This window comes from Oncorhynchus keta, chromosome 28 (assembly GCF_023373465.1).
Source record: "Oncorhynchus keta strain PuntledgeMale-10-30-2019 chromosome 28, Oket_V2, whole genome shotgun sequence".
In the NCBI taxonomy this organism is placed as follows: domain Eukaryota; kingdom Metazoa; phylum Chordata; class Actinopteri; order Salmoniformes; family Salmonidae; genus Oncorhynchus; species Oncorhynchus keta.
Genome location: NC_068448.1, coordinates 28,674,787 through 28,694,289, shown reverse-complemented (window position 1 = coordinate 28,694,289; position 19,503 = coordinate 28,674,787). Strand labels below are relative to the sequence as shown.

Below are 19,503 nucleotides of genomic sequence, written 5' to 3'. Positions count from 1 at the left end.
CATGCATTGTGTGTAAACAGAGGAGAGGCAAGGCCCTGGGGACATTACAGGGGGGAAACTGTGCAGTCAAGCAGGGTCACAAACCAGAGGAAAAAAACTCCAAGAATTTCTCAGGGGTGTGGTCTCTGTGTCTCCCTGTCCTGTTGGCTGGTAGTGGTTGGTGGTGGGGCTGGGTTGTGGGGGTGTTGAACTCAAAGCAGCCTTTCATTCCAGCTGGGCTTTGAGAGATCATTTTTTTCTTCTTTCATGGACATACTGTACATACTGGGCCATACTGGGCTATACCTCTTCTGGCCTGTGGCCAATGGGAATGGGAATGTCTGTTTGGGCTGTCAGAAAGCACTCCGCTGGTTGACATCACAGTAATTTGATAAGCCGTCTCTGACTGGACCTCCTATATTGGTTTGTTAGGTATACCAGGGGCTAGGGGCGGAGAGGAAAGAGGTGGTTCTTGAAAAGGAATGAAAGAGGGTCTTTGTCCTGAAAATGTTTTCATTTTTCACCCACTCCTCTGCTTCCTCTCTCCTCTCACCTTTGGGGTTTTTCTGGGGTGTGTGGCCAAAAAATATTTGTTGGGGGTGAGAGTATATAAAGGTCCTTCAGGAGTTGAGATTCCTCACACTCAGTTTGAAAGGGTTTACTGTCCAAAGGAAGACTGACCAGGAGAGTCCAGAGCTGACCATGAACAGATTAGTGCTCCTATGTCTCTGCCTATGCGCAGCAGTCTCACTAATCAGTGGGAAGCCCAGCAGGAGAGCAGAGAAGCTCAGGAGGTCCAAACCCCTGGTAGCAACTGACTCATCTGAACCGGATGATACTAATGATGCTGTTTTCCCCGGTAAGTTTTCAACATGATTTTGGAAAAGGGTGGTGGAATGTTAGATGGAGGAAATGTGCACAGTGCTTCTAGTTTTTGTGATTATATCATTTACCCAATTCAAGGGTGGTCCACAATGCTTCACAAAGAACTGCATTCAGTTTTCTAAGACTGAATTGGAGTGTGGGGCTTGTATATCAGTTTCATGTGTACTTTACCTGTGGATCAGGTGTCGTGCAGGTGAGTAATGCTATGTGTGTCTGTGTGTGTATGTGTGTGTCTGTCTGTCTGTCTATTGCAGGCCGCAGCGGGCAGTGCTCGGTGAATGGGATGTCCCTGTTTGACGGGGCTATGTGGTCGCCTCAGCCCTGCCTTGTGTGCCAGTGTCAGATGGGAACTGTCAGCTGTCACCCTGTTCCATGTGCCGGTAAGCTGCAGCTGCATTTACACAGCGGCCAGTTTGTACGTCTGCCTTCACTCCTATTGTTCATCATTCAAGTTGTAGATTGTTATTGAACGATTATACTCTTATTTGTGGTTATTAGACTTCATGGAAGCTTCTAGTTGAAATGGTCCATGCTGCCATAAAGTGTACAAATTGACCAGGGCATGGAATTGAACATACATACAGTACCATCCAAAAGTTTGGATACACATACTCATTTAAGAGTTTTTCTTTATTTTTGCTATTTTCTACATTGTAGAATAATAGTGAAGACATCAAAACTATAAAATAACACATATGAAGTCATGTCGTAACCAAAAAAGTGTTAAACATATCAATATATATTTTATACTCGAGATTCTTCAAAATATCTACGCTTTGCCTTGATGACAGCTTTGCACACTCTTGACATGGTCTCAAGCAGCTTCATGAGATAGTCACCTGGAACGCATTTCAATTATCAGGTGTGCCTTGTTAAAAGTTCATTTGTGGAATTTCTTTCCTTCTTAATGCGTTTGACCCAATCAGTTGTGTTGTGACAAGGTAGGGTTGGTATACAGAAGATAGCCCTATTTGGTAAAATGTGTAGGGCATTCTATGTTCATTTTCTATTTTTGTATTTCTTTGTTGTTTGGCCTGTGGTTCTCAATCAGAGGCAGTTGTCTATCGTTGTCTCTGATTGAGAACCATACTTAGGTAGCTTTTTCCCACATGGGTTTTGTGGGTAGTTGTTTTCTGTTTTGTGTCTTTCTGCACCAGACAGAACTGTTTTGGTTTGTGTTCATTCTCTTTGGTATTTTGGCTAATCAGTATTCAGTTCTAATAATAAAGACGAACACGTACCACGCTGCAACTTGGTCCTCCACTCCTTCCAACAGCCGTTACAAAAAGTCCATATTATGGCAAGAACAGCTCAAATATGCAAAGAGTAACGACAGTCCATCATTACTTTCAGACATGAAGGTCAGTCAATGTGGAAAATTTCAAGAACTTTTAAAGTTTCTTCAAGTGCAGTTGCAAAAACCATTGAGCGCTATGATGAAACTGGGCTATTTGACAAAGAAGGAGAGTGATGGAGTGCTGCATTTTTTACTTAGGCAGCATTTTTTCCCTTTTGTATTTGTGGGTAGTTGTCTTTGTTAGTGGCATTATAGCCTAAGTAAGCTTCATGGTCGTTTCCTTTGTTTTGTTGGCGAAATTTATCAATAAAAGAAATGTACGCTCACCATGCTGCACCTTGGTCCGGTCATTTCTACCACGACAGCGATTGTGGCAAAGGGTGACTACTTTGAAGAATCTCAAATATAAAATATATTTTGATTTGTCTAGTACTTTATTGGTTACTACATGATTCCATATGTGTTATTTCATAGTTTTGATGTCCACTATTATTCTACAATGTAGAAAATAGTAAAAATAAAGAAAAGCCATGGAATGAGTAGGTGTATCAACTTTTGACTGGTACTGTACATGTGTACATATACTGTATAAATGTGAATTTAACATATATTGCCCTTTCCCTCAGGTTCAAACAACCAGCAGACAGTGGCTCCCAAAGCCAAGAAGCCCTCCCCTAATGCAGAGGACAAAGAGGGGATCCCAAAGTGGAACAAGAGTTTCCAAAGGAGAGCAGGAAGTCAGAAGGAGGAGCAGCCTGTTACTCCAGCGAAAGTGGTGGGGGCCCATGGGAATATAAAGAGGGCAAATTAACTAACAATGCTTTAAATGTTGTTTATGACGCAGGTTGGCGTTTATTGTCATTCTTGTCCTGGAGGCAGAAGTGGGCGATTTCGGGACTTAGGGTTAGCAGTCTGGTTAAGGTTAGGGTTAGGTTTAAAATCATATTTTATGACTTTGGCTGTGCCAGCTAGCGACCACTTTGCAGAGCTGCCTCCAAGACAAGATTCATGATGAAAAATACTAACCTGCGTTTATGACTGAGAATTGGCTGACAGGGATATTTGTGAGGACAATGAGTCACCAAATGCAGAATCATTTTAAATATATATATTTTGTGTGTGATGTCTATGTTGTAAAACCCGTGGCCACCCAGAAGAAGCAAGAAGAAGCAGTGAAGAAACAGGAAGTGGCAGTGAAGACAGAGGTTAGGAGGGCTGATGTCCCTGTGGCCAAGAGGCGTGACCCGAAGATCAGCCTTCCATACCTTCCCTACGATGACGATGATGACGATCACGATGACCACGACCACAGTGAGCATGATGATGATGACGACGATGACGATTACATCATCAGGGCCATGGGAAAGCCCACCATGCGGGCCAACAGGCACCCGGTTGTGGCACCGACAGGGAGACCAGTCACCATGGTGACTGGCCGACTGACTAAGACCACCACTAGGAAACCCGTGGTGAGGGCGCCGGGGCCAGGCCATCCTGTGGTCACGTTCCCCAGGAGACACAGCATCATGGAGTCTCTCCCTGCTGGCTGCCTGCTCTTGGAGTCTCTGATCACCTGTGGCAGCACTGGCATGGCCCACATCCCCATCCTCTCAGATCAGGGGGTCAAGACCCTCTATCTGGCAGGTAAGGATATACAGAGATCTCACATGTTACTTACAGGGACAATTGGCATAGTCAAGCAATGTTTAATCAGTTTGAATTTTGTGAAGGCAAAGGATTTATCATTGTCTATAATGGCTTCGATACAATCAAATGTGGTTTGCGGTGCATACACAGTTGCATATAAACATAGTTTGGACACAAAGATACTGCATAAACACTAATGCAGGTCCAATAGCATGAGGGCCCAGGTTTTTCTGTTTGAGGTGACTGGGTCAGTTTGTGTTCTATTCTCTTATCAGACAATAAGATCAGTAAGATCCCTCACCAGGCACTGGCTGGGCTGCCCAACCTGGAGTGGCTGGACCTGAGCAAGAACAAGCTGGACGACTCCTCCATCAGCCCTGACCTGTTCCGGGTGAGTCTTGGAGCATATTTCTTCTCAACATATTTGTCTTTGGTTCCAGTTGGACCTCTATTGCGCTCCCAGACCCACCTACACATCTCAGCCCTATGTTACTAAGGGCTCTATTGACCATTCTCATGCTGCATTGCCTGGATTCCTCTCGGTCTGTTCTGAAAGAATATTAACATGGAATATATGTCACAGTTTAGTGTTATAGAACAGGGTTTCCAAGACTCTGTCCTGCATCCCTCCCCTGGGTGCACGTTTTGTTTTTTGCTCTAGCATTACAAAGCTGATTCAAATAATCAAAGCTTGATGATGAGTTGGTTATTTGAATCAGCTGTGTAAGTGCTAGAGCAAAAAACCAAAACTTGCACTCAGGGGTAGCCCTCAGGACCAAGTTTGGGAAACCCTGTTATAGCATGTTATAGTCATTTAAGTTATAGGTAGCGCCTAATGTTTCAACAAGATGATCCATCTTGTAGTTGGACTGCAAGGACTGCTGCTGTCTCCCAGGTAGCGCATAAGAGCAGAAGTCGAATCTGGCTCCATCAGGTTGAATCTCACTTAGCTGTTGAAATAAATTGGGGAATATCGTCGGTCAACATACAAGCCACAACTAAAAACCGAACAATAATTTTTGGTAAGGTGTCCTAACATTCACCTGTTCCCACTCAGTTGTCATAGTCCCTTGATGCCAAGAACTCACAGTGCTAAAAACTCCCTTGAGAGAACATTAGTGTTTATCAACTACTCTGCTTGCAGTACATCTCAGAGTTGACAAAGACTATATAACAAAGCACATTATGAGAAACTTCATAAATACGACGAGGTGGAATTCAATAAAATCCCCACTGAGAACAGCCATCGCTGGAGAAATTAAATTGCTATTCCTGCGCCATTGAAAAACACAATTATGTACATAGCCTACAAGCCTATTACAGAGTATAGTAATTATGTAGGTTATTCAGCTAGTAGTTACACTGGTATAAGGCCGTGTACCAAATGAAACACACATTGATGGTATATCTCTTAAACAGCAAAGTAGAAGCGTAAGGTAAAATTGCAGTTCTTGTGCTTGGCCATAATAGAGAGAGGGACACAGGTTACATCACAGCACGCCTTCTGTTCTAGCACACCTTCTGTTCTAAGGTGGGTGGATATTTGGCTTGTTTCAGACCCTGACCAAGCTGAGGAGGCTGAATTTAGATGGCAACAATCTGACCAAAGTCCCCTCGTTTCTACCGCCATCCCTGGTGGAGCTGAAGATCAATGACAACAAGATCCTGGGCCTCACACCTAGTAGCTTTAAAGGTATGTGAATGAGTGTACAAAGATTTGTTCTGATAGGATGTGCAGAATAGTACTTTAGCATTGTTGGCATAGCCCATTTGGCAACAAATATCTGGAAAACAAGTCAAATAACTACATCAGATATTATTGACATGTTGATATTGTCGTGTTGCGATTTGAAAACGTGGCTCTCCTCAGGTTTGTCCAAACTGCTGACACTGGAGCTTGAGGATAACCACTTCCATGATGGGAATGTGTCACCTTTGACCTTCCGGCCCCTGAAGAAACTCATCTATCTGCGACTGGAGGACAACAAGTTACGGGCCATCCCCTCTGGGCTTCCTATGACCCTGCAGGTCAGTGATTGGACAAGGTGCCTGTGATGCCACTTTAGTGAGCATGCAGGAGCCAATGACATGCAGTAAGTAGCCTCAATCCAACAGAGGAGTTTAGCTTGGGGAGGCATGTCTTTCTGAGACATTTGGGTCAATCAAGCTAAATTATTTTCCCTTATTTGAAATGCTTATTGGGTGCAGAGCCATGACGTAGTGGTCACACTCCCCGGCACACGTCACGTATACAACTCCACACTGGAGACCAGAGTTCAACCCTTGCGTCCAGCCTTCCCCACCTAATTTCCCCACTGTCTGAATAAAGTCAAAATATACAGTATATAATAAAACATAAATACGTCTTGGTATAGTCCACAGACTCGTCAATAATGTAGTAACATGACAGGTTTCTGATGCTTTACTAAACATGCATAGTTTTTTGTAATTGCAAGCTAGGTCCATACATACCACAAACTCTGATCTGTAGTGTGTAGACTGGTTAGGTCCCCCTCACCCCCTTAACAATCCGGTAGGTCCCCCTCACCCCCTTCACAACACGGTAGGTCCCCCTGAACCCCCTAAAAACACGGATACTAAAGGTGTTTTGCGACTTGTATTTCTAGACACTTCACCTGTCAGATAACAGAATAGAAGAGGTGCATGAGAGGATCCTTAACAAGACTGTCAACCTCAGGTTTCTGGACCTCAGTTATAACAAGATCCGGGAGGACCGCATAGCCCCAAGGGCCTGGATACACCTGTTGTAAGTCCCAACAACCCAACCTCTCTCCATTCTTACTTTTGCAGCATTTAGGAGGTTGTTCAGTGCAATGATTACTGATTACTGCTACTCTGGTTTTGATCGCCACCTTGAAGGGACTATTAATGCAAACATACAGTATTTCAGATCCTTTGTATTTACTTTATGAATGTATTGAATATAATTTTTTGACAAACGATGTAGTAAAATATATGAATATAAACATGATTGCATACAGGATTCTGAAGCAAAATGTGAAATTATGTAATTCATCTGACACTCAGTGCATGTGTTAGTCTCCCAGTTTGAGTGGCAATAATGAGTGGAAAATATGTTTGCAGGGCACAATTTTAATTGCATATTTGAAGAAAGGGGGGGGGGAAGAGGAGGGAAAAGCAGCGGGAGATTGTTTTGGGACGTGCTGATGTGGCTGGCTACACAGCGGAACAGCATACTCAGTCCAGCTTTATGATTGGGCTTGACTGTCTCCAGAACCTAAGGGAGGGACTGCTGGCTCTTAGTGGTTTGAAACTACAAAATCGTGGCATAGATGTGATGGATATGATGGAACCCTCTGGTGAATGATTGGGAAACATTGAACCAGCCTTCTAAAGGAAAGGTGGACTCGTAATATAGATGTAAAATTGAAAATCTCTGTCAATTGGAGACATAATGCAGTACATTCATTACCTTCTATCTCTTCATGTCTTCAAGCTTTTCACATATTGAGCAAAAGATCTCCCTGTATTTTCCCTACCATTTCAGAAAGTTGGAGTCGTTGGATCTGTCGCACAATAAGCTGGTGCATGTTCCCTCCTTCCTCCCTGTGGGCCTTAAGCAGCTCCACCTGCACCACAACCAGATTGAGCGGATCCCTGGCTACGTGTTTGGCCACATGAAACCGGGACTGGACCTCCTGCACCTGTCCCACAACAGGCTGGCCAACGACGGCATTGATAATGTGTCCTTCCTGGGTCTGTACAACACTCTGACTGAACTCCTGCTGGACCACAACCAGCTTCGCTCCATCCCCAGGGGGCTACTGAAGCTCAAGAGCCTGGAGCTCCTACGCCTCAACCACAATGTTATCAGGTAACTTAACCACAGCGTTAACAAATTACTCAACCACAATGTTATCTGGTAACTCAACCACAATGTTATCTGGTAACTCAGCTACAACGTTATCTAACGTAATTAAGTTCCTCTCTCTGTCCTCTTCATCCCACTGGGAGACAAACCAACTTTGAGAAGAGCACAGTACTGTACTCTTTTTCGAAATAGAGACAGATAGCCAGTTAGCCACATGCAGTCTCTAACCATAATGGCACATCCAAATCTATTGTGAATCTCACCGTGTAATCTCACTGTGTAATTTTTGTTTTCTCTCTGTTATTTCCTTTGATCGGGTCAAAGGTCCTTCTGTCTTGTCTGAATATTCTGTCTTTCTATCAGTGGTCACTAATTGCCCAGCTGTCTGTCTGTTTTTCTCTCCTCCCTGCAGGTACGTTCCTCTGAACTCTCTGTGTGACACGCGCCTGAGCGACGACTCGCCCCTAGTCTCCGTTCACCTGGAGTACAACTTGATTGACCGGCGCCTCATCCCAGCCACTGCCCTCTCCTGCATCAATACCTACCACAGCATCATACTAGGGCCACAGAGTCACGAGGAAGATTACCACCATGAAGATTACTAGTATCCCTCTTCCTCTCCTCCCTCCTCTTTCACCCCTCTCTCCAACCCCCTGTCAGTTTGTCCTGGGTTTGACCTAGTGCCTCATTACATAATTCCCTCTGACCACGTCTCTGATTGTCTTCTCTGATGCGTTGTGATTAGGTTAGTCAGACTTGTGATACCCACACTATATGCAACAGGTGAACTTAGACTTCTATCCTAAGTCTTACCATAAGTCCAGGGCAATGTTAATGCAACCAGCCCTTTGTCAGTGGGCTTCATTATCACAAGTAAACAGACAGATTATGTGTTTGTCTTTGACCTGTTTCACAGAGTCACTCTGTAAGGCAGTGTTAGGTTTTACTTGTGACTTTAATCTTGCTTGATAGTAGTATGTATCAAAAGAAACAGAATGTGCAAGTTACCCAGGGTGATCCAGGTAGCTACTTGATAGTAGTGCCCTCTACTCTAGACTCACTGTTGTTTTTTTAATGAATTGATGAACAACTGTTTCAACTTTGTGACCAACTTGTGTAATGAAACATTTTGAAAATAAAACATGGAAAATAATTGCTGTTCATTGTCTATGGTTACTTTAAATAGCCTGAGTAGGTCTTAGTAGCTCAAACAATCTACATGAGCAGCACTGGGTAGAGGCAGTTGCTGGTTGTTTTATCCTTAGTTGATACTGTATTTAAGTGTTTGGATAGTACAAAATTGATTATTTTGGGCATATATCATAATTTTCTTAGCTCACCAGAGGTGGTTGGATTGTAATTGGTGTATTTACTGTAGTTCTCAACCTAATGAGGAAGTTTAAAATCTCTCGCTCTCTCACAAACAAAAGTGGCAATGAAAAGGGGACTGGACCAATTCTTGGTTATGGCTTAAAATACACTGCTCCAAAAAATAAAGGGAACACTAAAATAACACGTCCTAGATCTGAATGAAATATTCTTATTAAATACTTTTTTCTTTACATAGTTGAATGTGCTGACAAAATCACACAAATTATCAATGGAAATCAAATTTATCAACCAATGGAGGTCTGGATTTGGAGTCCCACTCAAAATTAAAGTGGAAAACCACACTACAGGCTGATCCAACTTTGATGTAATGTTCTTAAAACAAGTCAAAATGAGGCTCAGTAGTGTGTGTGGCCTCCAATTGCCTGTATGACCTCCCTACAACGCCTGGGCATGCTCCTGATGAGGTGGCGGATGGTCTCCTGAGGGATCTCCTCCCACTCCTCCCAGACCTGGACTAAAACTCCTGGACAGTCTGTGGTGGATGGAGCGAGACATGATGTCCCAGATTTGCTCAATTGGATTCAGGTCTGGGGAACGGGCGGGCCAGTCCATAGCATCAATACTTTCCTCTTGCAGGAACTGCTGACACACTCCAGCCACATGAGGTCTAGCATTGTCTTGCATTTGGAGGAACCCAGGGCCAACCGCACCAGCATATGGTCTCACAAGGGGTCTGAGGATCTCATCTCGGTACCTAATGGCAGTCAGGCTACCCCTGGCGAGCACATGGAGGGCTGTGCGGCCCCCCAAAGAAATACCACCCCACACCATGACTGACCCACCGCCAAACCGGTCATGCTGGAGGATGTTGCAGGCAGCAGAACGTTCTCTACGGCGTCTCCAGACTCTGTCACGTCTGCCACGTGCTCAGTGTGAACCTGCTTTCATCTGTGAAGAGCACAGGGCTCCAGTGGCGAATTTGCCAAGCTTGGTGTTCTCTGGCAAATGAAAAACGTCCTGCACGGTGTTGGGCTGTAAGCACAACCACCACCTGTGGACGTCGGGCCCTCATACCACCCTCATGGAGTCTGTTTCTGACCGTTGGAGCAGACACATGCACATTTGTGGCCTGCTGGAGGTCATTTTGCAGGGCTCTGGCAGTGCTCCTCCTGCTCCTCCTTGCACAAAGGCGGAGGTAGCGGTCCTGCTGCTGGGTTGTTGCCCTCCTACGGCCTCCTCAACGTCTCCTGATGTACTGGCCTGTCTCCTGGTAGTGCCTCCATGCTCTGGACACCATGCTGACCGACACAGCAAACCTTATTGCCACAGCTCGCATTGATGTGCCATCCTGGATGAGCTGCACTAGCTGAGCCACTTGTGTGGGTTGTAGACTCCGTCTCATGCTACCACTAGAGTGAAAGCACCGCCAGCATTCAAAAGTGACCAAAACATCAGCCAGGAAGCATAGGAACTGAGAAGTGGTCTGTTTTCCCCACCTGCAGAACCACTCCTTTATTGGGGGTGTCTTGCTAATTGCCTATAATTTCCACCTGTTGTCTATTCCATTTGCACAACAGCGTGTGAAATTTATTGTTAATCAGTGTTGCTTCCTAAGTGGTCAGTTTGATTTCACAGAAGTGTGATTGACTTGGAGTTACTTTGTGTTGTTTCAGTGTTCCCTTTATTTTTTTGAACAGTGTACTTTTGGTAACTCCTTCTGTGGTTTTTAACAGGTACTGTGCAGAGTCCTGACTCTGCTGGCAGATGGGTTCACAAATAAAGGACCATTTCATGGAATAAAACACTTATCCTGTATATCAGTTTGAGGTTTAATTCATCTTTATTTTAAAATCCTCGACACATACTTAATTTTTAAATCTTTTTTTACGGTAAGTGTCTTGCTGTCTCGTGACTGTCACAGTAAATATATTTGATCTTCTTGACTTAAAGATGATCATATTTTCAGTATTATTTGCAGTTACAAGACACTATGTGCTACAGATTTATTACAGTTGGTTGAACATTCTGCATTTGAAATGTTTTTGATTGTTAAAGTAATATATAACATTTAAAATTGACTATGTAGATTTAAATGATTTGTTTTAGAATTCTGGGTGTGACGCAATCCTACTAAGCCTACAGGTTATATATTCCTTTTATAGCTGTTGATCAATTTCCCTTGAGACAGAACAAACACGGATAATTTCACAAACAATCAAAACTTTGAGCCACCCCATACTGTAGTTAAAGTGCTCACTGCAGGAAGACAAATCTATTACAAAATGATAGACTAAGGATTTAATTTAACAGCAAATAAGTGATTTTTGTTTGTCATCCATCTCATTCATTGTATTTAGAAATTTGCCCCTCCAGCCTGGCCTCATAGACTAGACATAACAAAGTAAATGTCTGGTTACGTAAGACAGAAGGTTACTTAACGCAGGGTAGCTGTTTTGGGTGGATGGCTAGGTGTATAAAGTAAACATTTAAAAACAAAAAGGTTGCGTGTTCGAATCTCAATACGGACAACTTTGGCATTTTAGCTAATTAACAACTTTGCAATACCTACTACTTTTTTAGATACTTTGCAACTACTTGCATGTTATCTAACGCTTCCCCTAACCTTAATCCTTTAACCTAACTCCTAACCCTAAATTTAACCCTAAACTCTAAACCTAACCCCTAACTGTTAGAGGAATACTAAATTCCTATATGTTTTATAGCCAAAATCAAATTCGCACTCTCTCTATTTCATTAATGAGTTGTAAATTCATTAATTATGCATGAAGTAGATATATATTCCCTATTCAGATTGCGTTCAGTTTTAAATTCTAATCATCAAAGTAAAACCAACCCATACTCTAACATTTAAACGTACCATGTTTTGTGCTAAACTTATCATATGTCAGTCGATTCATAAATAGCTATAACATCCGGATAGCCCGAAATTGTATCATATCTCTCCGTTATTCCCTACATTTAACTTTAGGTGACTTTCTCTTCTATGATACATTTATTTAAATACGACTCCCATCTCAATACATTGTTCCACCAGATCATTTTGGGCAAAATAGCGTATTACATCGAAATTGTCTCGCCATTATTTTTAATTACTTCTTTTTTCAATTCTATCTAAAACACATAATAAACGTTCATTTCATATATTTTACAAACACTGGCGACCATATTTTTCAGGCAAAACATGCAAATAGGTCAATTACAATCTAAAATCAATTTTAGTTAACTGCCTCGGCCGGGAACCAAACAATGGATTGCCGTTGGTGAGACTGCTGCACTCACCACTATACTACCAGCGCAATGGAATTGACTGAGACTCTCCGCAAATTTACCCATTTTACAGTTATCTGTATTTGTTACTCCGACATCTAGACAACAGAAAATAGCCCCAATTTAAACGCCCAAAGTTTCCCCTCAGTTAGAATTCTTGTTAATCTCGCTCCCTTTGTATCTAAACCTTCTCTTTCTTTACCCGATTGTCGCCTCTGACTTTCCCCACAGTTAAATTACAACCTTGTTGACGACTTTTGCAGGGAGTGTTACACTCCCGGGCGAAATGTCCAATTTCGTTACAATTAAAACATCTTGTATTTTTCTTTTGACTCACCTTATCCATTTTTCTCGACTTTATAACTCCATTATACCTCCTTGCCGTTACTAGTAGCTATGGTATCTAATCACTTATCTATGCCTTTCTATATAATTGTAAATTCTATGTGTGTGCAGTTCTATAAATTTGTAATTTACCGTTACTTAGTTACTTTTTCTGTCTGACTATGTGTGTGTTGCTTTAAAAATAATCAGTATGTATTTTCCATCCTGTGAACCGCGTCCACAGAAGACTTTTTATCGGACATCACATTTCACCCATAGGATATTCCTTTTGGGACTTTCAACGTTAATGTCTCATATCTCACTACTCTAGACTAAGTTGACCTCTCCTGTGAACCACGTCTATAGAAGACTTTTGATCGGACATCACATTTCACCCATAGGATATTCCTTTTGGGACTTTCAACATTAATGTCTCATATCTCACTACTCTAGACTAATCACTTATCTTTTGATATTAATTTCTTTCAGCATTGTACAGGTTCAATTATTCTGTTCGCCTAGAATTACCCTGCCTTCTCACCAAGCCTAATTTATCTTTATTTAGGTATGTCTTTTGAATTATTGGCTATCCTATTTGTACGGAACAAGCGTCCTAATTCTCCAATGCGTACTATATCACTCCTTAATAACCTTCTGGCTTGCAACACCAGGATTTATTAAGCTCTAGTTTATTTATGGTAGCGCACCTTACCACAGGTCAATTTCAGAATTGTTTCTTTCCTATCGATTTTGGTTTAAACCCCTGGTAGAAACCCATTTTATTTGTTCAGAATATTCAAGCACCTATTATTGATCTAATTCAACTCCTTCATAACATTTTAATCAATAAATATCCTAAATAATCCCTCCCAAATTCGAGAATAAAGGCTACTTTACCTGCTGCTGCTGACTGGGAAAAGCACTGTTCGTTGCATCTAGTCACCCTTCCTGATTTTCTGCGGTAGTACGCAGGCCTGAATTTTAACCTCAATTCAGAGGTCAGGTCTTTTTAGTAAAACGAGTCAAAAACTTGTCCGTGCACGATTTTCAGCGTACTACCTCCAGATAACAGGGAGGGGTATTTAGAGCCGGGATCGAAGGACCAATTGTTAGAGGAATTCTAAATTCCTATATGTTTTATAGCCAAAATCAAATTTGCACTCTCTCTATTTCATTAATGAGTTGTAAATTCATTAATTATGCATGAAGTAGATCGAGACCAGTCTTAAAAGTCAGGTAACAGCGTTTATTACAAGAGAGTACTGCCACATACACATTTTCCCACAGGTTATAAACTGAAAATGACGTCAGCGTTTTCTAAATGTTCTATCTCTTAGAGAGGCCCTATAGTTCTCGAGCCTTCGCTCCACGCCTGAAGTCAAGGTCAGTCAGTATAAATCAGCATTCTAGACAGTCTGGAGATAGTCCGTTCCTGCCACCTGGAGACAGTACATTCATTTGTACAAGGAACAGACCGTCATTGTTACTAAACTCCTGACTACATTATATACAATTGGGAATGGGAGCAAGAGAGAAAATTCATATATGTACAGTACATTATAGCATTTGGACTAGTCAGTTCTGATTGGAATGTATACATAATTAGTCATTTCAACTATAATTTCCCCCAACACTAACCCATACCCTAACCTAGCTCAAGTTAGCCACCTTGCTAATGTTAGCATGAGCCAGCTACTGTAGCTACACAGCCAATTGGAATTCTTAATATATCATACATTTTGCAAATTCGTAACATATTGTAAGATTTGGAATTCGTAACATATTGTACACATTGAAATTCGTAACATATCAAATGAAATGGATGATGGACAGCCACAAATTAAAACATATCATACTAATTGACTTTGACTTTTTTATGCTGCTAATACATAGTGACTGATGGCACACAGTGTAGTAGTTACAGACCCAAAGACCACATAGTATCCATGGTCCATGATTGTACTGCCTCTTATGCCAAGCCCAAAATTGATGGGAAGAGTAAGACTGACTTTTAAGTGAGAACGCCTATGACATCTATGATAGATCACATCTTGAGATTGAAGCTTAACAAACATATGTATGAAAGCCAGGGTGTATTTCACTCTTTGTCCCTGATTACTATTTGTTTTGGACTGACTTTTGCTGGAGTGGCAATGTTGACTATGAGATTACTCATAACTGATACTCATAACACACAATGCTAGCTATAGTTTTGGTATGTGTGTGTGACAAACAGAGAGAGATACATTTTTGTTATTTTAAACTTCTTCTCATTCAATATCTACAGTATATACAATACAATCCCACCACTCCTGGTGAGCTAAGCAAATTATATTGAACATATATGCCCAAAATAAACCATTTTGTATTGTCTCACCACTTAAAGGGCAAATACAGCATCCACTAAGGATGAAACAACCAGCAACTGCCTAAGTGTGTGTGTTTTAATCACACCATAGAGCAGGGGACACAAATCCAAGCCTAGAGATCCTCAGTATTGTTTTATTTTCTAACTGGTAGTTAATTAAGCAATAAGGCCTGAGGGTGTGTGGTATATTGGTCATATACTGCTTACCCCAGAGGTGCATTCTTGCTATTATAAACTGGTTACCAACATAATTAGAAGGGTAAAAATAATTGTTTTGTCATACCCGTGGTACACGGTCTGATATACTACCGCTTTCAACCAATCAGCATTCAGGGCTCAAACCACCCAGTTTATAATAGATTTTTTACATTCAGGAGCAACTCTCCAATTGTATGGTAGAAGAATTTAGTTAAATAGTTGCCGGATTCATAACTGCGGCTCTTTATTGACTGCTGTTCATTTTCCTTGTGCTTTTTTTGTTTTCCTCTTGTGATTTCTCTTCAACAAAAGGCTTAGCCATGATTCCCTTCTCTGTTGTTGTTCTCCTGCTGTGTGCCACCCCTCCACCCACCCCCTCTGTGGCACTGCCCTTTGAGCAGAAGGGCTTCTTGGACTTTGGGAAGAGCATCGATGTAGAGGGGCTGATGATGATGATGATGAACGATGAAGAGGAGGGCTCAGCAGTTGAGGAATACTACAAACCAGAACAGCCTACTTGCCCATTCGGCTGTCAGTGTAACCAGAAGGTTGTGCAGTGCTCTGACTTGGGTGAGTTAAAAGATACAAAGTCACAATATTATATTCTTGATTCTTCACACTAAACATACAATTGTCAACGTGTAGACAGCAGTCACACTGCACAACTGCATGTTACTTTTTAGTGCTACGTGGAGTCTGGGGTATCTGGTGTCTTCCTAATTATATGGTGACATCTCACACACAAACAACAACAAAGTGCAACATATGCATGCAAACCATAGCCAGAGAATTACTCAGCATTTATCAAATTACAGTATGATGATAAATTCTAACTTGTGGAATTATCCAGACATAACCTTAAGAGTGAGAACATACTGTGTGTGTCCAAGAGGTATATTGTCATGATTCATAGATTTAACACTTTTTAAAAAGCAACAATAACAATTGTTTATATTACAACTGAATTGTAATCATTGTGAACTGACAGAATGTGGAAAAGTGTGTAAAGTCAAGCAAGTAAGTTAATCTCTTGTGGTTTGATCTGCAGGTTTACACTATGTGCCATATGACGTCCCCCCGGAGACCAGGCTCTTGGACCTTCAAAGCAACCAGATCACAGAGATAAGAGAGGATGACTTCAAGGGTCTCAGCAACCTCTATGTGAGCACCAACAGTCATAACACAAATGGTGGAAGAGAGTTCTGGCATTTCAATAGAAGGATACATCACTTGTCTGTCTTTGCTTTTTCCATAGTAGCGCCCCCTTTCAGTGTCCATACTGAAAATATAAATACTTTTATGCTGTGTCTTCAAATAATATATTGTTTACTATATATAGTACATAACTTATAATATAATGGTAATGGGTTGATTCGTATCTGTGTTTGAATATATCATGGTTTAGTATTACAATGAAAACAATGCTTGTATATATTTATTTTGGGTCAGGGTGGCTGGTCTCCTCATGACCTATCCCTCTTTTCTCAGGCTCTGGTGTTGGTGAAAAACAAGATCTCCAGGGTGCACCTGCGGGCCTTCATGCCCCTCAGAAGGATGCAAAAGCTCTACTTCTCCCACAACCAGTTGACAGCCGTGCCCAAGAACCTGCCCTCCTCCCTGGTGGAGCTCCGTATCCATGACAACTATATCCAGAAGGTGGCGGCTGGAGATTTCTCTGGCCTGGGCAGCATGAAATGCATTGGTGAGATGACAAGCTATAGTTGGACCTTAGGCCATATTTATTATGTGTTAGCACCAGATATGGGAACAGCAAAACATATCTAACATCTAAAGGTCTTTGAAGTCTACATCTAGCCGCTTGAGTACTGGAGCGGGTATTGGCATTGACTTAAACACATATTTTCTCCTAAAGAGATGGGAGGAATCCTATTCAGAACAGTGGTTTGGAGCCGGGAGCCTTTGATGGTTCTCAAACTTACCTTCCTTCGCATTTCTGAGGCAAAACTCACAGGCATCCCTAAAGGTAGAAAGCATGGCATAACCTTTACAATAATTATATTCGGAGTGTTCTGCTTAGTGTTCTGTTCGTTATCATTGCAACTTCCCACACATTTCCACTGATAAAATCCTTTGAATCTATCGGTCACTTGTTCTCCTTCGCCATACAAGTCTCCCCGAGGGTCTACATGAATGGCATTTGGATCAGAATCAAATTCAAGCCATTGAACTAGAAGACCTAAGGCAATATTAGGGTGTGCACAGGTACGTCTGGACAAGTAGCTTTACAAGAGGGTGTTCAATGTCTGAGAGTTTCTAAAAGTCCATCGCATTTATGCATTTATTAGGAGTTTATGAATGCTGTAGATCTATATATTTTTTTCATTGCTCAGAAAACTTTGGTGGGGAAATAAAATCACCCGCTGGCCGAATTTGGCATGAGGGCCGCCTATTGGGGAACCCTGCAATAGAGGGTGAGGGTATCATGAGATCATGATAGAGCGTATCAATAGAGGGTATCATGATGATACCCGACAGTTTCTGTTGTGCAACTTGATTACTCTTCTATTATGCTGTTGTTACTTATATGCTTTAAAAAAAATGTTATAAATGTTTTCCTTTGAAGATAAGTGAGCATCCGAAATCAAATCAAATCAAATGTATTTATACAGCCCTTCGTACATCAGCTGATATCTCAAAGTGTTGTACAGAGATTTGATTTGATTTGATTTGAGCATCTGAAAGATTTTTTTATATATAATTTTCGTTCTTGGACATAAAATACAGTAATCACCAGGAAATTAGCTGAAAGGGATTTTAATTTAGGAATTCTGATTCCAAGTATTCCCACGAAAAAATGGAGAGGCATATATGATCGTATCCCAATGTAATCATCAACATTTGAAATGATTCTGTTTTTGTCAAATACTATATCTGTTTAGGATTGTTGCGGTCAATTTGCAGTGTACAAATGATTAATAACTATGTTTCGGTGGCCCGACCATTCGGTCAAGGAAAAATCGGCCCATGACTGAATGTAATTAGGGACCCCTTCTCTAGTTGGTCTGCCCTTCATTGTCTCATCAATCACTCAATTTAAATGTGTGTGTGTGTGTGTGTGTGTGTGTGTGTGTGTGTGTGTGTGTGTGTGTGTGTGTGTGTGTGTGTGTGTGTGTGTTTGTGTGTGTGGGTGTTAGGTTGGGTCTAGGCTACAATCACATTCACCACATTGAGCACGGCAGCCTGTATTACCTAAAAACCTGAGAGAGCTGCATCTTGAGAACAACCGGATCCCCAATGTCCCTGGAGGCCTTGCTGGAATGAAGTATCTGCAGGTAAAGTGTGGAGGGGGTTGTGAAGCAGCATCAATCACATCAACATTAGTGATTTCACTTATGTTAATAACAATTAATATCTGTAATGTTTTTTAAACATCAGCATTGGTGATTTCACTTAATATGTTATGTTATGTTGATAACAGTTGATATATGTAATGTTTTTTAAACAGATGGTCAACCTTCACTCCAACAACATCAGCCAGGTTGACATGAATGACTTCTGCCCTGAGGGTTTTGGTGTGAAGAACGGGATCAGTCTCTTTGATAAGCCAATCAACTACTGGGAGGTGGAGTCGGCCACCTTCCGCTGTGTCAGCAACAGGATGGCCGTACAGTTTGGCAACCACAAAAAGTAGTGCATGAGAGGCACCAGCTGGGGAGGAATACATGCAACTCAGATGTAAAATAAATTACTTTGTTACACAGTTCAAAAACAATGAATTGATAGTCTGACGTAGCGTAAAAGATAGATAACTAAAACAAGTCTGTTTTGCATGCATGGGGTGGGCGATATTGTATATTGGGAAAAAATGCTTCATCCTCATCACTTCAATCAATCAATCCAATGTATTTCGATAAGACTTTGTTTTTTGTCAAATGTTAGGCGGGTCGTTCCACGAAATGAGTCCCTTTTGCGTCCCTTTGATATTTTAAGTAAAACGTTTAGCACCAATAATGCATTTTAATAGTCAGTTAAATGAAGTGCCCTTTAATATAGAGCACATTCATACTTGCAAATTCAGCATTTTGACATTTTACCATGTGCACTCTGGGACTTCAAGGAAGAGTTTAACCCACTAACCCCTACATTTTCCCAGGTTTTCACCATCATAGCCCTAGTTATTTTTGTTGCTTGACAAAGTCATTTCTGAAGATTATTATTTATATTATGTGATTAGTGATTAATTTTAAGGATAAAAAACCTGTCCCTCATTTTAAGGTCAACCATGATTATTAATAAATAATTTTCTTTGTTTGGTTTTGTTTGATCTCAACTGACCTTTGATCTGACAACTGATCTCATGTTTTGGATATA

The 19,503-nt window shown here is 41.4% G+C and overlaps 1 protein-coding gene and 1 pseudogene across 1 annotated transcript; both read left to right on the top strand.

The window, feature by feature from the left end:
* Positions 1-584: 584 nt before the first annotated feature.
* Positions 585-8,806, top strand: si:dkey-6n6.1 (uncharacterized protein LOC100170811 homolog). The gene is made up of 10 exons (XM_035739669.2): positions 585-838; positions 1,119-1,244; positions 2,788-2,936; positions 3,316-3,805; positions 4,084-4,199; positions 5,366-5,501; positions 5,679-5,836; positions 6,436-6,575; positions 7,338-7,664; positions 8,074-8,806. The coding sequence occupies exons 1-10, from the start codon at positions 682-684 to the stop codon at positions 8,264-8,266; spliced, it is 1,992 nt and encodes a 663-aa protein (XP_035595562.1). The 5' UTR covers positions 585-681; the 3' UTR covers positions 8,267-8,806.
* A 6,685-nt stretch (positions 8,807-15,491) lies between these two features.
* LOC118360572 (biglycan-like) lies at positions 15,492-18,823 on the top strand (annotated as a pseudogene).
* Positions 18,824-19,503: the final 680 nt, after the last annotated feature.

Excerpts from the sequence above, each read along its gene's own strand:
- si:dkey-6n6.1 (XM_035739669.2), top strand. The coding sequence starts at position 682 with ATGAACAGATTAGTGCTCCTATGTCTCTGCCTATGCGCAGCAGTCTCA. Across the intron at positions 4,200-5,365 it reads TCAGCCCTGACCTGTTCCGG|ACCCTGACCAAGCTGAGGAG; the intron begins GTGAGTCTTGGA and ends GGCTTGTTTCAG. Across the intron at positions 7,665-8,073 it reads CTCAACCACAATGTTATCAG|GTACGTTCCTCTGAACTCTC; the intron begins GTAACTTAACCA and ends TCCTCCCTGCAG.